The sequence below is a fragment of the Bombina bombina genome, chromosome 1, assembly GCF_027579735.1.
Source record: "Bombina bombina isolate aBomBom1 chromosome 1, aBomBom1.pri, whole genome shotgun sequence".
Classification (NCBI taxonomy): Eukaryota; Metazoa; Chordata; class Amphibia; order Anura; family Bombinatoridae; genus Bombina; species Bombina bombina.
The window spans coordinates 494,250,054-494,271,989 of NC_069499.1; the positions used below are offsets into that span (position 1 = coordinate 494,250,054).

At 40.7% G+C, this 21,936-nt stretch overlaps 1 protein-coding gene across 3 annotated transcripts in view; it reads left to right on the top strand.

Annotated features, from left to right (window-relative positions):
• Window positions 1–21,936, top strand: part of HECW2 (HECT, C2 and WW domain containing E3 ubiquitin protein ligase 2) — a 746,182-nt gene that overhangs the window by 324,604 nt on the left and 399,642 nt on the right. For 2 of the 3 annotated variants that reach the window (XM_053698566.1, XM_053698567.1), the window contains one exon: window positions 1,448–1,763. In XM_053698566.1, coding sequence (XP_053554541.1) covers window positions 1,472–1,763 — 292 coding nt within the window. In that variant the 5' untranslated portion in view covers window positions 1,448–1,471. Of the gene's footprint in view, window positions 1–1,447; window positions 1,764–17,750; window positions 17,953–21,936 lie in introns of those variants that run through there. The other variant, XM_053698568.1, reaches the window with a different exon arrangement.

The following is a 21,936-nucleotide window of genomic DNA, read 5'->3' on the forward strand; positions in this document are numbered from 1 at the left end:
TGATAGGTTGACACCTTTGGAAAAATGTAATCGGCCATGTGATTGGCTGATGATCCTTTAAAAGCCGTGTGTGGCGGTCGGACCGCACGCCTCTGAAAAAGCAGTTGCGAAACGCGCGTCAGGCGTTCGCACTGCTCCTCTCCTACTGTCTGGTTGTTTTAGCTCTAATTGTTGGCCTCTTTTAGGCACCTTATCCTCAACTTTGAATCTTAGAATTTAAATTTCTTTTTGCTTATTTAACTTAACAAATATTAGCCTGTAAATGTTACTGACTTAGGCTGCTTTCAGCCTGACCCTGTTGGAGTGATATGCTCATATTTAGGCTATTGTTACACAATTCTACTAGTGCTTGCTTGCCTAAGCGATAGTCAGCATAAAAATACTTTATTGATTTAGACTATGTTTAGTCTCATTTTATTTAAAAAGGAATTAATATAGGCTAACCGCTTCTTACAAGCTTTCATTAGCTTACATCAATTGTGGAATTAATACAACCAGAGTCGCACATTCCCTTATATTAACCCACATATCTCTAAATTTGGGGGAATACCCTACAATATAAATAATGGAAAATTAGGGTTATTGGGGAGACTCAAAATGGAATAGCTTAAGATAAATATATCCTCTGTTACCAACAGTAAAAACACCTTGAACACATATATTTATATATTAACTGTGTGGTAATCCACATACAAGTGGTTCTGATAAGTATAACATTCCAATAATCACACAGAAAGTCAATGTGTCATAAGGAAGTTCTTGAATAGATAAGAATAAAGTGATATATTTACTAACATCATTGACGATATTGGTACTCACAATATATGTTCGAGTGTATAATTGAGGATATTCATATATTATTGTTTAAGCTATCCACCGGACTCTGTGATACAGACTGATCACTGTATCACACTGTGGAGGAGCTTTTGTGTACCGAGTATCACTCGGACACATTTTTATTTATTTGGTGGTTGTTTTATTCTCACTGGTGGAAAATTCCACTCCTTTTTTTAATATAATTGATATAAAAGTTAAGTTTTAACAAATACACGACACACTACCTACAGTATTGGTTTTGACCCCCAACAAGTGTGCCCAATATGCTTTACTTTTTCTGTCCTTCTCCTTATTAAACATTTTGCACTATTTGGCATAAGGCACTACCTATTGTTAACACTTAGGTCTGTATCAATAGGTCATCGGGGGCCAATCCCCATCCCCCCCTCTCTCCCTAGAGGCCATAGGGAATTCACAAATGTATATTTTAAGGATTTACAAGACAGTATACTTTATTAACAGAGATATAAATTAGGCATTTTAAAGTTGAAGAAATTAAAATGTGTTTTTAAATCACTGTGAAATGCTGATATATAAAAGTTTGGAAAGCAATATTATCTGTGTCTAATATATTTTTCACATTTTAATATTATATTCTCTGTTTTTGCAGGCAATTGAGGGATAGTTCTACATTATGGCCAGTACTGCCCGGGAACATCTTCTTTTTGTAAGACGGAGAAACCCTCAGCTACGTTACACTCTTAGCCCTGAGAACCTCCAGAGTTTAGCATCTCAGAACACAATGACAGAGAACTTAAACATTCAACGTGCCAACAGTGACACAGACTTAGTTACTTCTGATAGCCGTTCCAGCCTGACAGCCAGCATGTATGAATATGTACTGGGACATTCTCAGAATCTTATAATTTTCTGGGATATTAAGGAGGAAGTTGACCCCACAGATTGGATTGGACTTTATCACATAGGTAATTATTTGATATAAATATGTTGAGTTAGATGCGTCTTTAAAACAATTAAGTCATGTACACGAAAGAGCATTAGTTAAACATTGTAAAATATTTTTCCTTCCTAAGATAGGGAGAGTCCACGGCTTCATTCCTTACTGTTGGGAAATACAACACCTGGCCACCAGGAGGAGACAAAGACACCCTAGCCAAATGCTTAAATATCCCTCCCACTTCCTCATTACCTTAGTCATTCTTTGCCTTTCGTCACGTTAGGAGGTGGCAGACAAGTGTCAGAAGATTTGTAGAGTTCTGAAAAAGGGTATCTGCCCTTCGACATAGGACTGGAATTTTAAGTAGTCATGTCAATCTCTCAGTGAGAGTATTGATGAAAGTTAGAGTCTGGAGATGCAGGGAAAGTTTTTCTGCGAAACCATCCAGACTAGTGCTAACAGCTCCTAAGCAATCAGTGTTGACGAGTTTCACTGCCTGCTTTCTCTCACTCAAGTCCATGTCAGGAGCGCTGCTATAAGACTGTCACACTTGAGAGGCTGTGTTCTGTTCCACAGCATGAATCCTGGAGGTAAGATCTTTCAATTTTTAAACATAAAACGCTATAACAGAGTCACAGTGTGGCTCCTTTATACCTTGATAGGATCCAGGGTTAATATCCTCTGAAGGGGGTTTATTGAACAGTTGGGGTTAACTAATCAGTGTATTAATTATTTACATGCTGCTTTGTGTGATTTTGTTCCTGGGCTGATAGACTGTGTGTTTTTGGCTGGAACAAGTTTCGCTTTAGTTTTTGCTGTACTTGTAATAACAGGGAAGTACTGTCTTACACTCCATGTGGGTCTATGTTCATTTCTTCCATTCCGGCTGAAACTTGAACCTGAGGAGATTGTTCTCTCTATTAACTGTCTTGGTCTAGGAGAGGAGATGGTGAGTGCCCCAGCCATTGGGAGTATAAAGGTGCAGTTTTCTAAAATAAATAACGTTATTTTGTGTGTCCTTCTGTGGATATAACCTGGGCTATGGAGGACTTTTAGTACAGAAGGAGTACCTTCTAACATGTCAATCATATCTGTTTATATTGTGAGGAGGCCATGGTTTTCCCGCCCACTCAATTATGTTCCACATGCCTTAACACTGTTATAAAGTCTAAGAAGGGAGACAAGTCTGCTAAGGCTCTTAGTCCCTCTGAGCCGTCTACCTCTCAGGACTCGGCGTCCCGTGAGATTATTACCCTTGCTACATTATCCACTCCACATGCACTTCCCCGTAGTACATTTAATCTCCATCCGGAGGGGGCCTTCTTCCTGCGGACTTTGCTGTGCAGTTACAAACGGCGGTGTCTGCAGCCCTCAGTGCATTACCTTGCTCTAACAAATGCAAGTTAAAGGTTAAACATAGCTCTCCTGACCCGGAGTCATCTAAATATTTATCTGATTTAGCTATTATGTCACAGTTATCCGATGATGAGTTAACCTCTGTAGCTTCAGAGGGTGAACTTTCTGGGTCGGAGTCCTTAGCGTCTAAGCTTCCTGCTGTGGAGAAACCGTCCTTGAGATTTAAAATTGAGCACATGCGTTTTTTTTTTATTAAAGGAGTTTCAGAGGCTGTGCTGCCTGAAGAACTTATGATACATAAATTAGACAGAGTTTACGAAGACAGGAAAGTTCCTTTTGACTTTTCCTGTGCCAGTGAAGATGGTGAACATTATTAAGAACAAATAGGAAAGAATTGGTTCTTCCTTTTCCCCCTCGTCTACTTTTTGAAAAGTTGTTCCCGGACTCTCAACTGAATTTGTGGGGCTCCATTCCTAAGGGGGTTAGTGCATTCTCCTACACTTGATAAACGTACTACTATACCTCTTGAGGATAGTTCTTTGTTCAGATAGCCGATGGATAAGAAAATGGAAACCTTTCTGAGAAAGATGTTTCAACATACAGGATTTTTGTTTCAACCGGCGGCTGCAGTTGCCGGAGCGGCTACCTACTGGTGTGACTCTTTGTCGGAACTCATTGAGGTGGAGTCTCGCTTTGAAGATATTCATGACAGAATTAAAGCTCTGAGAATTGCTAATTCTTTTATCTTTGATGCGAACATGCAAATTATTTGCCTAAATGCAAAGTCCTCTGGCTTTGTAGTCCTAGCCCGCCGGGCGCTCTGGTTGAAGTCTTGGTCTGCAGATATGATTTCTAAGTCCAGAATCCTTTCTCTTCCCTTCAAGGGAAAGATTTTATTTGGTCCAGGCCTGGAGTCCATTATTTCTACAGTTACCAGAGGCAAGGGTGCCTTCCTATCGCAAGATAAGAAGAAGAAGTCTAAGGGACGACAATCTTCTAATTTTCGTTCCTTTCGTTCTGACAAATCATAAACGACAACAATCCTCCTCCAAGCCCGAGCTACCCAAGAGTACTTGGAAGCTGGCTCAGTCCTGCAATAAAAATCCAAGCAGAATAAGATGCCCACCGAAAACAAATCGGCATGAAGGGGCAGCCCGCGATCCTGTTTTGGATCGTGTAGGGGGCAGACTGTCTTTTTTTTCAGATGCCTGGTTCAAGGACGTACAGGATCCATGGGTCCTGGAGGTGGTATCTCAGGGATACAAGATAGGCTTCAAATCTCATCCGCCAAGGGGCAGATTCCTTCTCTCAGATCTGTCTACCAGACCAGAAAAGAGGGATACCTTTCCAGGGTGCGTTCGGGATCTATCCTCCTTAGGAGTTGTTGTCCCTGTGCCTATTAAAGAGAGAGGTTTGGAGTTTTATTCAAACCTTTTCGTGTTCCCAAAGAAGGTGGGAACTTTCCGCCCAATTCTGGACCTAAAGTACTTAAACAAATTTCTCAGTGTCCCTTCCTTCAAGATGGAGACGATAAGCTCCATCCTTCCTTTAATTCAGGAAGGCCAGTTTATGACCACTTTAGATCTGAAGGACGCTTACCTTCATGTTCCAATCCACAGGGAACACTTTCAGTTCCTGAGGTTTGCATTCCTGGACCAGAACTTCCAGTTCATTATCCTTCTGTTTGGTCTAGCTACTGCTCCAAGAATCTTTATGAAGGTTCTAGGGACTATTGCCAGAACTCAGGGTATTGCAGTAGCCCCATACTTGGACTATATTTTGGTGCAAGCACCATCCTTTTGTCTTGCAGAAGAATTCTCAGAGTCCCTTCTAAGTCTTCTTCGATCACATGGATGGAAGATAAACTTGTTAAAGAGTTCTCTTATCCCACGTACCAGGGTGGAATTCCTGGGTACTATAAAAAACTTCATATCCATGTGAATATACCTAACAGACCAGAGATGTTGCAAGCTAACTTTCGCAAGTCTTGCCCTCCAGACCTCCTTGAGTCCCTCTGTGGCTTAGTGTATGGAGGTGATTGGTCTCATGGTGTCCTGCATGGACATCGTTCCTTTTCCCAGGTTCCATCTCAGACCTTTACAACTGTGCATGCTGAGGCAGTGGAATGGCTTTCATTCATATCTGTTTCAACAGATTGTAATAGACAGCCAGTCGAGAGAATCACTCTCTTGGTGGCTCTGTCCAGATTATCTGTCCTGCGTGACATGCTTCCTAAGACCATCGTGGGAGATTGTGACTACAGATGCAAGTCTATCCAGATGGGGAGCTGTTTGGGGTGCCAGGAAGGTGAAGGGGTTGTGGACTCAGGAGGAGTCCTCCCTCTCGATCAATATTTTGGAACTACGGGCAATCTTCAAGGCCTTGAAGGCTTGGCCACTTTATCAGATTCCAATCAGAAAATATAGCCTTGGTGGCTTACATCAACCATCAGCGGGGGAACAAGACATTCCTTGGTGATGAAGGAAGTATCTCAGATTCTGGAGTAGGCGGAGGCCCGTAGCTGTTCGCTGTCAGCGATCCACATTCCATGTGTGGACAACTGGGGGGCAGATTTTCTCAGCAGGCAATCCTCCCATCCAGGGGAATGGTTTCTCCATTCCGAGGTGTTTGCAGAGATATGCAGCAAGTGGGGGATCCCGGAGCTAGATCTCATTGCGTCCTGTCTCAATACCAAGCTACCCAGGTATGGGTCGAGGTCGAGGGATCCCCAAGCAGGTCTAATAGATGCACTAGCAGTGCCCTGAAGGTTCAAACTTATATATCTTTTTCCTTTATTACCGCTTCTTCCTCAAATGGTGGCCCGTATCAAGCAGGAGTGGGTATCAGTAATCCTGATTGCTCCATCGTGGCCGTGAAGGACATGGTTAGCGGATCTAGTGGGGATGTCCTTATCTCCTCGGCGTATCTACCACAAGGTTGGGAGGACCTACTTATTCTGGTGTGAAGAGCATGTTTTTTTCCTGGCACAGAGTTAAGGTTGCCAGGATCTTATATTTTCTCCAGGATGGGCTGGAGAAGGTCCTTTCTGCTAGTTCCTTGAGGGGACAGATTTCGGCTCGGTTTTATTGCTCAAGAGACTGGCTGAGCTTCCAGACATGCAGTCCTTTATTAAGACACTGATTAGGATCAGACCTGTGTTTAGATCTGGGGCTCCTCCTTGGAGCCTAAATCTTGTTCTTTGAGTTTTGCAACAGGTTCCGTTTGAGCCTCTGCATTCCATTGACATTAAATTGTTATCTTGGAAGGTTCTCTTTTTACTGGCTATTGCCTCTGCGCGCAGAGTTTCTGAGATCTCTGCTTTGCAATGTGAGCCCCCCTTATCTGATTTTTAATGCTTATAAGGCAGTTTTACCTACTAAATTAGGTTTTCTTACTAAGGTTGTGTCAGATCGCAACATCAATCAGGAGATTGTGGTTCCTTCCTTGTGTCCTATTCCTTCTTCATCGAAGGAACGCTTACTTCACAATTTGGATGTGGTTCACACATCCAAAGTTTTATCTTCAGGCTACTAAGGAGTTTAGACACTCTTCCTCTTTGTTGTCTATTCGGGGAAGCGTAAGGGGCAGAAGGCTACTTCGACTTCCCTATCTTCTTGGTTAAGGAGTGTCATCCGCTTAGCTTACGAGACAGTGGGACATCGTCCTCCTGAAAGGATAACGGCTCATTCCACTAGAGCAGTGGCTTCCTCTTGGGCCTTTAAGAACGAGGCCTCTATGGATCAGATTTGTAAGGCGGCTACCTGGTCTTCCTTACATACTTTCTCTTGTTAAGTGTGTTCAGTCCACGGGTCATCCATTACTTATGGGATATATTCTCCTTCCCAACAGGAAGTTGCAAGAGGATCACCCAAGCAGAGCTGCTATATAGCTCCTCCCCTCACATGTCATATCCAGTCATTCTCTTGCAAGTCTCAACAAAGAAGGAGGTAGCGAGAGGAGATAGGAGTTTTTTACCTAATTATTCTTCAATCAAAAGTTTATTATTTTAAAATGGCACCGGAGTGTGCTGTTTTTTCTCTCAGGCAGTATTTAGAAGAAGAATCTGCCTGCGTTTTCTATGATCTTAGCAGACGTAACTAAGATCCACTGGCTGTTCTCGCACATTCTGAGGAGTGGGGTAACTTCAGAAAAGGGAATAGCATGCGGGGTCCCCCGCAAATGAGGTATGTGCAGTAATATTTTCTAGGAATGGAATTGACTAAGAAAACACTGCTGTTACCCATATGATGTAAGTACAGCCTTTAATGCAGTAGTAGCAACTGGTATCAGGCTGATAAATGTATGCGCAGTTGAGTTATTTTCTAGGGACTAGAATTTGACTGAGAAAATACTGTTAATACTGAAATAAATGTATGAGCCTTAACTGTAGTAGAAGCGACTGGTAGCAGGCTTAGTGATAACTTTGCATAACAATGGAAAGTTGTTTTTAAAACGTTTACTGGCATGTTATTCGTTTTGTGAGGTACTTTGGTGATAAATCTTTTTGGGCATGATTTTTTTCCATATGGCTAACGTATATTTCTGCATAGAAACCGTTGTAACAGGTCTCCCACTGTTGTAATATGAGTGGGAGGGGCCTTTTTTAGCGCCTTGTTGCGCAGTTAAAATTCTAGCACAGTCTTCCTGCTTCTTCCTCCTTGATCCAGGACGTCTCCAGAGAGCTCAGGGGTCTTCAAAATTCATTTTTGAGGGAGGTAATCAGTCACAGCAGACCTGTGACAGTGTGTTTGACTGTGATAAAAGCGTTAAATCATAAATTGATTATCCGTTTTTGGGTATTGAGGGGTTAATCATCCATTTGCTTGTGGGTGCAATCCTCTGCTAAATTCATACATTTACTGTTAAAATTGTTGGCTATAACTTAATTAGTTCATTGTTATTTCAACTGTGAGAGTTTTTTGTGTTTTTTTATAAAACCGCTGCAGCGTTTTTTCTATTGCTTGTAAATTTATTGAAAGATTTTTTCCAAGCTTGCTAGCCTTCATTGCTAGTCTGTTTAAACATGTCTGATACAGATGAATCTACTTGTTCATTATGTTTAAAAGCCAATGTGGAGCCCAATAGAAATATGTGTACCAATTGTATTGATGTTACTTTAAATAAAAGTCAGTCTTTACTGGTAAAGAAATTATCACCAGACAACGAGGGGGAAGTTATGCCGACTAACTCTCCTCACGTGTCAGTACCTTCGCCTCCCGCTCAGGAGGTGCGTGAGATTGTGGCGCCAAGTACATCAAGGCCCTTACAAATCACTTTGCATGATATGGCTAATGTTATGAAAGAAGTATTATCTAATTTGCCTGAGTTAAGAGGCAAGCGCGATAGCTCTGGGTTTAGGACAGAGCGCGCCGATGACACGAGAGCCATGTCCGATACTGCGTCACAATTTGCAGAACATGAGGATGGAGAGCTTCATTCTGTGGGTGACGGATCTGATCCGGGGAGACCGGATTCAGAAATTTCAAATTTTAAATTTAAGCTTGAGAACCTCCGTGTATTGCTAGGGGAGGTGTTAGCGGCTCTGAATGATTGCGACACGGTTGCAATCCCAGAGAAATTATGTAGGCTGGATAAATACTATGCGGTACCGGGGTGTACTGACGTTTTTCCTATACCTAAAAGGCTTACAGAGATTATTAGCAAGGAGTGGGATAGACCCGGGGTGCCCTTTTCCCCTCCTCCGATATTTAGAAAAATGTTCCCAATAGACGCCACCACATGAGACTAATGGCAGACGGTCCCTAAGGTGGAGGGAGCAGTTTCTACTTTAGCCAAGCGTACCACTATCCCGGTGGAGGATAGTTGTGCTTTCTCAGATCCAATGGATAAAAAATTAGAAGGTTACCTTAAGAAAATGTTTGTTCAACAAGGTTTTATATTACAGCCCCTTGCATGCATTGCGCCCGTCACTGCTGCAGCGGCATTCTGGTTTGAGTCTCTGGAAGAGGCTATTCGCACAGCACCATTGGATGAGATTATGAGCAAGCTTAAAGCCCTTAAGCTAGCTAATGCATTTGTTTCGGATGCCGTTGTGCATTTAACCAAACTAACGGCTAAGAACTCCGGATTCGCCATCCAGGCGCTCAGAGCGCTATGGCTTAAATCCTGGTCAGCAGATGTAACTTCTAAATCTAAATTGCTTAATATTCCTTTCAAAGAGCAAACCTTATTCGGGCCCGGCTTGAAAGAAATTATTGCTGACATTACTGGAGGTAAGGGTCACACCCTTCCTCAGGACAGGGCCAAATCAAAGGCCAAACAGTCTAATTTTCGTGCCTTTCGTAATTTCAAGGCAGGAGCAGCATCAACTTCCTCCGCTCCAAAACAGGAAGGGACTGCTACTCGTTACAGACAGGGTTGGAAAGGCAACCAGTCCTGGAACAAGGGCAAGCAGGCCAGAAAACCTACTTCTGCCCCTAAGACAGCATGAAGAAAGGGCCCCCTATCCGGAAACGGATCTAGTGGGGGGCAGACTTTCTCTCTTCGCCCAGGCCTGGGCAAGAGATGTCCAGGATCCCTGGGCGTTGGAGATCATATCTCAGGGATACCTTCTGGACTTCAAAACTTATCCTCCACAAGGGAGATTTCATCTGTCAAGGTTATCAACAAACCTAATAAAGAAAGAGGCATTTCTACGATGTGTACAAGACCTCTTAGTAATGGGAGTGATCCACCCGGTTCCGCGGACGGAACAAGGGCAAGGTTTTTACTCAAATCTGTTTGTGGTTCCCAAAAAAGAGGGAACCTTCAGGCCAATCTTGGACCTGAAGATCTTCAACAAATTCCTAAGGGTTCCATCGTTCAAAATGGAAACTATTCGAACCATCCTACCCATGATCCAAGAGGGTCAGTATATGACCACAGTGGACTTAAAGGATGCCTACCTTCACATACCGATTCACAAAGATCATTATCGGTACCTAAGGTTTGCCTTTCTAGACAGGCATTACCAGTTTGTAGCTCTTCCCTTCGGGTTGGCTACAGCCCCGAGAATTTTTACAAAGGTTCTGGGCTCGCTTCTGGCGGTACTAAGACCGCGAGGCATAGCGGTGGCTCCGTACCTAGACGACATTCTGATACAAGCGTCAAGTTTTCAAAATGCAAAGTCTCATACAGAGATAGTTCTAGCATTTCTGAGGTCGCATGGGTGGAAAGTGAACATGGAAAAGAGTTCTCTGTTCCCACTCACAAGGGTTCCCTTTCTAGGGACTCTTATAGGTTCTGTAGAGATGAAGATTTACCTGACGGAGTCCAGGTTATCAAAAATCCTAAATGCTTGCCGTGTCCTTCATTCCATTCCAAGCCCATCAGTAGCTCAGTACATGGAAGTAATCGGCTTAATGGTCGCGGCAATGGACATAGTGCCATTCGCGCGCCTACATCTCAGACCGCTGCAACTATGCATGCTAAGTCAGTGGAATGGGGATTACTCAGATCTGTCCCCTTTACTGAATCTGGACCAGGAGGCTAGAGATTTTCTTCTCTGGTGGTTGTCGCAGGTTCATCTGTCCAAAGGAATGACTTTTCGCAGACCAGATTGGACGATTGTAACAACAGATGCCAGCCTACTAGGCTGGGGTGCAGTCTGGAACTCCCTGAAGGCTCAGGGATCGTGGACTCAGGAGGAGAAACTCCTCCCAATAAACATTCTGGAATTAAGAGCAATATTCAATGCTCTTCTAGCTTGGCCTCAGTTAGCAACACTGAGGTTCATCAGATTTCAGTCGGACAACATCACGACTGTGGCTTACATCAATCATCAAGGGGGAACCAGGAGTTCCCTAGCGATGTTGGAAGTCTCGAAGATAATTCGCTGGGCAGAGTCTCACTCTTGTCATCTGTCAGCGATCTACATCCCAGGCGTGGAGAACTGGGAGGCGGATTTTCTAAGTCGCCAGACCTTTCATCCGGGGGAGTGGGAACTTCACCCGGAGGTGTTTGCTCAACTGATTCTTCGTTGGGGTGAACCGGAGCTGGATCTCATGGCATCTCGCCAGAATGCCAAACTTCCTTGTTACGGATCCAGGTCCAGGGATCCGGGAGCGGTGCTGGTAGATGCATTAGCAGCCCCTTGGGTTTTCAACATGGCTTATGTGTTTCCACCATTTCCGTTGCTACCTCGACTGATTGCCAGGATCAAACAGGAGAGAGCATCGGTGATTCTGATAGCGCCTGCGTGGCCACGCAGGACCTGGTATGCAGACCTAGTGGACATGTCGTCCTGTCCACCATGGTCTCTGCCTCTGAGGCAGGACCTTCTAATGCAGGGTCCTTTCAACCATCCAAGCCTAATTTCTCTGAGGCTGACTGCATGGAGATTGAACGCTTGATTCTCTCAAAGCGTGGTTTTTCGGAGTCGGTTATTGATACGTTAATACAGGCTCGGAAACCTGTTACCAGAAAAATTTACCATAAGATATGGCGTAAATATTTATATTGGTGTGAATCCAAGAGTTATTCATGGAGTAAGGTTAGGATTCCTAGGATATTGGCTTTTCTACAAGAAGGTTTAGAAAAGGGTTTATCCGCTAGCTCGTTAAAGGGACAGATTTCTGCTCTGTCTATTCTTTTACACAAACGTCTGGCAGAGAATCCAGACGTCCAGGCTTTTTGTCAGGCTTTGGCTAGGATTAAGCCTGTGTTTAAAACTGTTGCTCCTCCGTGGAGCTTAAACTTGGTTCTTAAAGTTCTTCAGGGTGTTCCGTTTGAACCCCTTCATTCCATTGATATTAAGCTTTTATCTTGGAAAGTTCTGTTTTTGATGGCTATTTCCTCGGCTCGAAGAGTCTCTGAGTTATCTGCCTTACATTGCGATTCTCCTTATCTGATTTTTCATTCAGACAAGGTAGTTCTGCGTACTAAACCTGGGTTTTTACCTAAGGTTGTTTCTAACAGGAATATCAATCAAGAGATTGTTGTTCCTTCATTATGTCCTAATCCTTCTTCAAAGAAGGAACGTCTTTTGCATAATCTGGACGTAGTCCGTGCCCTGAAGTTCTACTTACAGGCATCTAAGGATTTTCGGCAAACTTCTTCTCTGTTTGTCGTTTATTCTGGTCAGAGGAGAGGTCAAAAGGCTTCGGCCACCTCTCTCTCTTTTTGGCTTTGTAGCATAATACGTTTAGCCTATGAGACTGCTGGACAGCAGCCTCCTGAAAGAATTACAGCTCATTCCACTAGAGCTGTGGCTTCCACCTGGGCCTTTAAGAATGAGGCCTCTGTTGAACAGATTTGCAAGGCTGCAACTTGGTCTTCACTTCATACCTTTTCAAAATTTTACAAATTTGACACTTTTGCTTCTTCGGAGGCTGTTTTTGGGAGAAAGGTTCTACAGGCAGTGGTTCCTTCTGTTTAATGTTCCTGCCTTGTCCCTCCCATCATCCGTGTACTTTAGCTTTGGTATTGGTATCCCATAAGTAATGGATGACCCGTGGACTGAACACACTTAACAAGAGAAAACATAATTTATGCTTACCTGATAAATTTATTTCTCTTGTAGTGTGTTCAGTCCACGGCCCGCCCTGTCTTTTTTTGAGGCAGTTCTAAATTTTAATTAAAACTCCAGTCACCACTGCACCCTATAGTTTTTCCTTTCTCGTCTTGTTTCGGTCGAATGACTGGATATGACATGTGAGGGGAGGAGCTATATAGCAGCTCTGCTTGGGTGATCCTCTTGCAACTTCCTGTTGGGAAGGAGAATATATCCCATAAGTAATGGATGACTCGTGGACTGAACACACTACAAGAGAAATAAATTTATCAGGTAAGCATAAATTATGTTTTTCCAAAATTTTACAAGTTTAATGTTTTTGCTTTGGCCGAAGCAGCTTTTGGGAGAAAAGTTTTGCAGGCTGTGGTGCCCTCAGAATAGGGTCCGCATCTTCCTTTTTGTTCCCTCCCGTTATATATTCAGTGTCTCCTGGAGCTTGGGTATAGGTTTCCCAACAGTAAGTAATGAAGCCATAGACTATCCCTATTTTAGGAAGGAAAACATAATTTATGCTTACCAGATAAATTCCTTTCATTCCGGAGAGGGAGAGTCCACGGCCCCTGCCCATTTTTTTTTAATGGGTGGTCCCCTATTATTTATTTTATTCTTTTGGCACCATTTATACCCTAATGTTTCTTCTACTTTTCCTTGTTCCCTCGGCAGAATGACTGGGGTAATGAGGAAGTGGGAGGGATGTTTAAGCCTTTTGCTGGGGTGTCTTTGCCTCCTCCTGGTGGCCACGTGTTGTATGTCCCAACAGTAAGGAATGAAGCCGTGGACTATCCATATCCGGAAGGAAAGGAATTTATCTGGTACGCATAATTTATATATTTTTGCATGTAAAAGCTGTTTAAATTTATAGTGAAGCTAAAAGGAAGTACAATTTTGTGTACAATTAATATGTAGGTAGGTTTCGCTTCCTAAAAGAAAAAAGGTAAGATTTTTCCTGTAATCATGCGAGTTATAACATGCCATAATATTTTGCAAAACTACACTGTAATTAAATGTATTAATAACACAGCTTAGAAAATATTATGGGTTTTTTCTGGTTCCAGATACAAAGAGTAATAGAAACTCTTTACCAAAGAGTTTTCATTTTAGATTCAGCATGATTTATGTAAGAACCACCTGAAAGATAACATCTCAATACTCACAGGTTTTTGGAGCCAGTTGCAAATCTTGTCTTTATAAGAAAACTGTATATTTAAAACATTCTTATCTTTAATTTCCATTTTTTTGGATTCTAATTTGAAAAACCCTAGCATGCTTGCAAGTCTGAGGGTCCAGAGGAGACCCATGACCACCCTGTTTTGCAAATATCTGATCTAATTTTATGTAAAAAAAAAACAAAAAAACTTTTAACTTGTACTCATGCCAAAAACATCACTGGAATGAGATTATTCTCTCATATATAATTGGTAACATGACCTAAATGTCACATAGACTCATAACATTCTGAAATACATAACCCACAGGGTACCAGGTTTAATGCAATAATACAGAATTTGATTGGAGAGAGTACTGACTTATGCCCTAGATTTCATGTGGCCTGTGTGAGAATGAAAAATATTTAAACTTTTTTTCTCAAATAAAAAATTGCTCTCTTCCTATTTCAAATGAACTGCCATGTGATAATAGGCATCACAAGATCAAAGTAAAAATTACGGCTGTCAAAAGTAATACAATTTGTGGGCAATGAAAAGTTCATTTCACAACCAAATGTTTGGGTTGATACTAGATGGGTTTAAATATAAAACATTTAGGTCAGCGTGAGTCAATAGAAATGAATGAAGATGCAGTAAACCTATAGGTATGTAAAACGCGACTGCGTCAGGGGATTTTTTCATTATTTTAATCAGCTCACCTTTTGTTTATCAAATATCTAATGATAATTATTTAAAATTAACTTACTAACCAGTATATCGATCCATAACTACAAGGGTAAAATATGTAATGGGAGGTGGGAATATCGCTCAGCTTTAACAGATGCTATAGCTAACGGCTAGATAATATTTTCACTCAGCTTAATTAATTAAATCCTACTAAGTATAGTAACTTTTCTAATGCATAACAATATATTTTGCAGCCAATATCACAGTATAGGCATATGACACATACATGAAGTGTCTCCCTCCCTATATATCCCATGACAGATACATTATTATTTAAAGAGTGGCAATAATCATGCAATGTACCACAATTTAATTCTGTTACAAAGGTGCATTGTTTTTATAGAAGTGGTAGTGCAGCAAGAACATGTGTATTTGTTGCTGGTTTTTAATGTTAATAATAAAAGTTATATTTTATTTTTAATACTTCCCACATATATGAGACTATTATATTTTTTACTTAAGTAGAAAAGCATATTTTTGTATGTAAACCTACCTATTAGTGGGTGAACCATATCAGTTCATATCTAAAGATATATTTGTATGTTTATACATATATATATAATTGTATTTATATATATATATATATGTGTGTGTGTGTGTGTGTGTGTGCGAGTGTGTGTGTGTGTATATATATATATATATATATATATATATGTTAATCAGGCCTGCACGATTAATTGCATATGCGATTTAAAACCGTGATTAATCGATGTGATTTAAAAACCGTTAACAGTTAACCCCACGGCTGCCAAAAAGGCTAAAATTGCAGTCCCCTCTGCTAGCTAGTTGCTGGGTTAACTGCATCTACTATGTATTTGATATCAGCAAGGCACAGCATTTCTGAAAGGAGCAGCCCCCCCACCCCTACTGCTATATGCCTGTATTGGATTTCTGCACAGGAGCAGGGCTCATTTTCAGTCAAGATAAAATGTTTGAAAAAAAGAAGAAAAAATAAATATATATATATATATATATATATATATATACATACATACATATACAGACACACACACACACACACATATATGTGTGTGTAACTGTGTATGTGATTGTATATATCTACATATATGTGTGTGTGTATATATATATATATATATATATATACTGTGTGTGTGTGTATATATATATATATATATATGTACAAATAGAACCCGCTCAAAAGGATATTCTGGTGATTAGTAATGGGACACCTGACTTACAAAGTATTTGCAGATGAACCAGTTTTTTTACACAATCCCAAAGCTACATAAAAATAAACAGCCTCCTGTAAGACCCATAGTGGCAGGGATAAATGGATTGTGTGAAAACGTGGGAAAGTATATAGACTGGTGTTTGCGTTCACATCTCCTTTCCTTACCATCGTATGTTAAGGAAATGAGAGATGTCCTCAAGAAATTAAATAATATCAGTGTTAACACAGCAACTATATTAGTCTCTATAGATGTAGAGGCTTTGTATTCTTGCATTCCCCACAAGCAAGGGATTGAAGCGTGTGAATATTATTTAAAACAAAGAGGTACTAAATATGATAAACATACAGCTTTCGTGTTAAAACTGTTAAGTTTTATGTTGGCACATAATTATTTTCTTTTTGACAGAAAATATTATAGACAACTAATGGGGACAGCCATGGGGGCATGTTGTGCCCCCACAAATGCCTGTTTGTATTTAGGCATGTGGGAAGCTAATACTATTTTGGATATTTCTGCACAATATGACCCCATGGTTGACATGTGGACACGTTATATAGACGATGTCCTCCTTTTATGGACAGGAACTGTTGATGATTTACATACATTTATGAAAATGTTGAATAAAAATTCCTTCAATTTAAAATTTACGTATGAATACAGCAATAGTGAATTAACATTTCTTGATCTAAGGATTAGGAAGAATGGTAATGTTCTTATTACCGAATCCTATAGAAAACCTACATCAGCTAATACACTACTGTTAGCTAGCAGCCATCACCCAAAAAGTCAGATTGAGTCCATTCCCGTTGAGAAGTTTCTCCTATGCTATTCAACCAAATGTATAAAGGAAGGCTTTAAAAGAGCTAAAGCTTCAGACAGAGACACTTTACTTTATAAAGATAAAGAATGTAAACAACCCATTGTAAGATATACATCAACATTTAACGACAGATGGCAGGATGTGAGGGCCATTTAAAAAAAACACTGGAGTCTACTAACTTTGGATCTAGAGGTTAAAAAAATTGTAGGGGAATATCCCTCATTGACTGCTAAGAAAGCACCTTCATTAAAGGATAAGCTGGTAGCAAGTCATTTTGTGAATAAAGATTCAAGAGAGAACTGGCTAGCAAAAAAGGTGAAAGAAAATGGGTCCTTTATGTGCAGAAAATGTATTATCTGTAAGTTTATTATCAAAAGTAATAACATTGTAAACTTGGAAGGTACAGCTTTCAGAATAAGGGGACATATAACTTGCAAAAGTATTGGAGTAATCTTTATGGTGACCTGTTCTTGTCCCAAATTCTATATAGGAAAAACCTATAGGGAATTACATGAGAGGATAAAGGAACATAGGAGGGATATCCTAACTGAAAATATTAAGAATAGTGGAATTGCCCGACATTTTCAGGAACATCATAGGAGTCTGGACACTGATTTTAAATGGATAGGTCTAGAACTGATAGACTTTAAGGACAGAGGAGGGGATATTGATCAGGCCTTATTGAAGGCAGAATGTAAATGGATATATAACATGAATTCTCTGACCCCCAATGGTTTAAATGAAGAAATCAATTATGCCCCTTTCCTTTGTTAAAACTAAATAACAAAATCTAATTAAAAGATGTAAAAATTCAATGTCCTTTCTCTCTTTTAGTACTCCAAAATTTACAATTTTTCCCATTATGATAGAATGGTCGTACATGGCGAGTTGTATGCTCCTGTCTCTTTAATGATCTAAAGTGAAATGTTAGATCTGAATATATATATATTTTTGACATGTCTATGGGTTATTAATTAAAATGAATAATATGTCCCTTGATTCTAACTCCCACTCTCAAAAAGTTCAACTTAATGTATATGTATATAGGTATATTTTGTATATATTTTCAATTAATATTTTGAGAAACAGTTATTTCAAATAAGTATGTGATATAATAAGGAATCCTGTGTAGATATTTCACCAAATTATAATTAGGATCAGCCTATATAAGTTGCCATTAAGCAACCGACAGTATGACGCTTGAGAAAGGCCAATTTGAATTTTCAGAGGGTGAAACGCGTGTTGCGTGAAGGTGACGCCTCTAAGAAGGTAGAGGCGTTGAACGTGAACCTGGGAAAAGTTTGGCCGGTTTACTTGTGCAGCTGGAGTCTACTTGCAAAGCAGTTCGGACGGAAACGGAAGGACAGCTCTCATTATTGTGGCCGTATTACCGCGGAGGATACACTAGCCTGGTCTGGTGAGCGGGAGGCGTCGAGCCTGGTCTGGTGAGCTGTGGGCTATAAGCCTTTGATCCTGGTCTCTTTATTTTGTCTATTAATCAAGGACGCTTTGCTGAATTGCTTGTTCCAACTGTGCTTGTTTAACTGTGGGTCTATGTGACTACATCACCGTTTAAAAGTCTGTGAGCAAACATTGCCATAACAAGCCGCTTTGAAGTGCTGGATAATTTGTGTGCCTAACATCTGCTTTTGCCATAATATATCGCGCTGACACTCTGCTGATATTATGCTCAAATGGCTATGCACCATTTGCTACGACAAGCTGGTATTTTTTTGCTACGACAAGCTGGTATTAATTTGTGTGCTATCACTGTTATGACAAGCTGCCTTTGAAGTGAAGACAAGTTTTACTTTGGCTACAAACACACTGCTTTAACTAACTACTTAGCTACAGTGACTATGTGCTTTAACATTTCATCTTTGTTACGTCAAATCTGCATATACATGTTGCTGGGCTTTTGACTACAATTTACTTTTGCTGCAATATGTTGCATTTTGAGATCTTGCTGATATCTTGTTACTGTGTTTAGATACCATGTCGTAAACTTGCTCAATGATATATTTTTGCTGCATGACTTTTTACGTATACTAGCTTTTATACTGAGGTGAATTACAATCTAGGCCTCGAATACAGTTACTTTTCTAGTATATATACCGGTATATTTAGGTTATATCAGGCCTGATTTTTCCTAGGGTTTTTAGATTTCTTTAATTATTTTATTTTGTTCTATATACATTACTATTTGATTGATGTCATATACAGATGTAGTTATTAACCAATAAATTGCTCTCTCTGGTTTGAATTGGCAGCTTCCTGTGATTTTTTTATAGACCTATTCAATAATTGGATTTGGTTTGCAATTTAGTTTGTGCTGGATTAACTCATCTGCCTATTTTCCTTACTTTTTTCATTATATATAAATTAATATATATATACATATATATATATATATAGTGTATCTCACACCCCTCACATTTTTTTAAATATTTTATATCATTTTCATGACAACACTGAAGAAATAACACTTTGCTACAATGTAAAGTAGTGAGTGCACAGCCTGTATAACAGTGTAAATTTACTGTTCCCTCAAAATAACTCAACACACAGGATGTATGCTTCATGCTACATTTTAACGGGTCTGCGGAGCAGACTGGTCTCATGTTGTTTTTTAAGTGTGCACTTAAGTGCACCGTTTGAGATATTATGTGGATTTCACTGTTTTCAGATTGGTCGTTAGAGACTAACGGTCAATCACATGTTGGGTTGCTTATGCCTTAAGTGAAAATACCACAAAATACATGCCTTTTTTTAGTAAGTTGCCCTTTCGTTAAGAGGCTAACTATCCTCTGCCATCTTAATATTTTTTCTGCAGATCGTGGCGGGAAGGAGTGTGTTAGACGCGTGCCTGTAATTGCAGGGCAGTTTTCGCCGGCGGGACCCACTTCTCCGCTGTAGTTTTTATCAGAGAAGCCGTTTAGCGGAGCAGCATTTAGTCTAGTTTTTTCGTTAAGACTCATTGGCACTCGATCGGCAGGAGAGCTCTGCCGTGCTTCTTTTCTAAAAGGGGTCAGGAAAATCTGGCAAGATCTAGAGGGACTCTCCCCTCTCAGCCTATCACAATTTGTCTGTTGGGTTTAAATGTTAATCCAGAGGTTGTGCAACCTTTTAACACCTCAGTCTCTGAGGTGTGGGGATAATAGATTTTCTGGTTTTCCTAGCTTAGTACTACATTTATGGAAATGCATACAATCTCTGAGACCTTTAAAGTGACAGTATTTTACAATATTAAATAAAGAACTTTATGGTTCTCTGTATAGAACATAGAAGACCCTGTGTGTGTTTTATGTTTGTTACGTATTTTAGCACATTTTATTTTATTGATGCTGTTTAGGCAATGCCACAGCTTTCTCCTTAAACATCCCAAGCCAAGCCTCAATGGCGTCACATGCAGTGCCCTGCGGTTCCTCTTTATTCCCTGGAGGAGTGTATTTGCCTGCAGATTTTGCAGTTCAGGTATCCTCTGCGATATCTGCCACTTTATCTGCTCTTCTTATCCTACAGGGAAAACGCAAGGACTTTTGAAGATTCAGATAGTAAGGTTTCTGCTCCTCTGCTACTCAGGTTGTTCTCTCTCCTAAGTCTGGTGATGAAAATTCGCCGGTGGCTTCTGTGGGTAAAATCTCCGATTTGGACAGTATAATTCCTTCATCTGATGCTGAAGTGGTCTCCTTCAGATGTATGCTGGCACACCTCAAGGAGGTTTTGGCTACTTGGAAGACATTGATACCCTGTCGTTGTCAACCTTTGAAAGTTTTATGAACTTTATCATGTCTATGATGTTCCTTCCTATGAGGAGGTGTTTTCTAGACGTGCCATGGATGTTTTTACAGGAATAGGAGAAGCTAGGGATACCTTTCTCCCTGTCTTTCGTCCTCCAGTCACTGTCTCCATTCAAATGCATGCCTTAAGTAGAAGGGAGCTTTTCTACTATGGCTCAGAGAACTTCGATCCCTATGGGGGAAGCTGGGGGTTTAATTGTTCTTTTAGAGCAATGCCTTGTCTTATTAGACTTGCTGAGCTAGCCAGTCGGGCTTGTGGCTGAAATCTTGGAAATCAGCTGGGAAGCTTACATGCGACTTAGTGGTACAGCCTAGTCTTTCTACTTCTGCAGTTGCAGGCTCTTATTTTATGTTTCCTCCTAATCCAAGCTTCTGGGGTTTCTTTTCAAGGATGAGACCTTGTTGGGACTTTGTCAGAATTATCCTCTGACTTTACGGGGGAAATACCACCCCTCAAGAGAGTAGACTAAAGGAAAGTTTTCCTTTTTCTATTTCTGTAGGGTCAGTCTTGCCTTTGGGAAGCCATTCAACTTAGCCCTTTCTAACGTTCCTCCCAGGGGTACATTTCTCCATCTGGAATATCTGTAATCCAGGTATGATGAGAAGCATTTCTTGAACTAGGTTCAGGACCTTTTCTGAGAGGGATAGTCCCAGTCCCAGTCTAGGAACGGGATTTAGGTATTTACCTCAAGTTTTTCAGGTTCTGCCCTTCAAAGTAGTATCCTTTCTCCTTTGTTGCAAGTGGGCCTGTTCATAACTACATAGATCTGAAGAATGTGTATTTATTATTTCCATGAATCTGGATCTTCTCGAATTTGAGTCTCATCATCCTAGAAAGACTTTTAGGTCTTGGGGTATGGCAAGATTGCCTTTCTGGACAATATGTGGTTCAGGTGTTCTCCTTCCTTTGATCATTCTCTCTTTCAAGAGATCTTGCTCAATCTTTTTCCCATAGATGGGGCACACTGGCATGGCCTAGTTGTTAGCTCTGATGCTTCTGGAATGGAAGGTTGTGAGTTCAACTCTGGCTCGGCATATTTGCTTTGCATACATGAACGTCTATATATTTTGAAAATGAATCTGGAAAAGAGTTCCCTTGTTCCAAAAGATTCTGTCAGAGGTCAGCTAATCAAGGATTTATTCTTTTTCCTCTTTCCACTGTATTCGGTCCGGCCAACAGCAAGCTCTAATGGTCCAGTTGATAGCTTAACCATCTTACACTCAGAGGGTTGAGATTTTGAATCTAGCTGCAGTTCATTTTCCCTTCTCTCTTCAGTGATTCTATGTATGAAGGTAATTGGTCTTATGGTTTCCATGGACATCATTCCCTTTTTGCTATTTCCATACAATGGAGATCTTTTGGATCTGTCTCAGGAGATAGATCTAGATCAATCATCAAGAGATTTTCTTCCATGGTGGTTTTTCAGGAGTAGCTGTCTCAGGGTGCGCGTGCTTCTGGAGACATTTCTGGGTGATGTGATCACAGACGCCAGCCTACTGGGCTGGGAAGCAGTCTGGGACTCGTTGAAGGCACGGGGACTTTAGTCTCAGGAAGAATCTGCTATCCCCATAAACATTTGGGAGTTGAGAGCAATCTTCATTGCCTTAATGACTTGGCCTCAGCTGGCC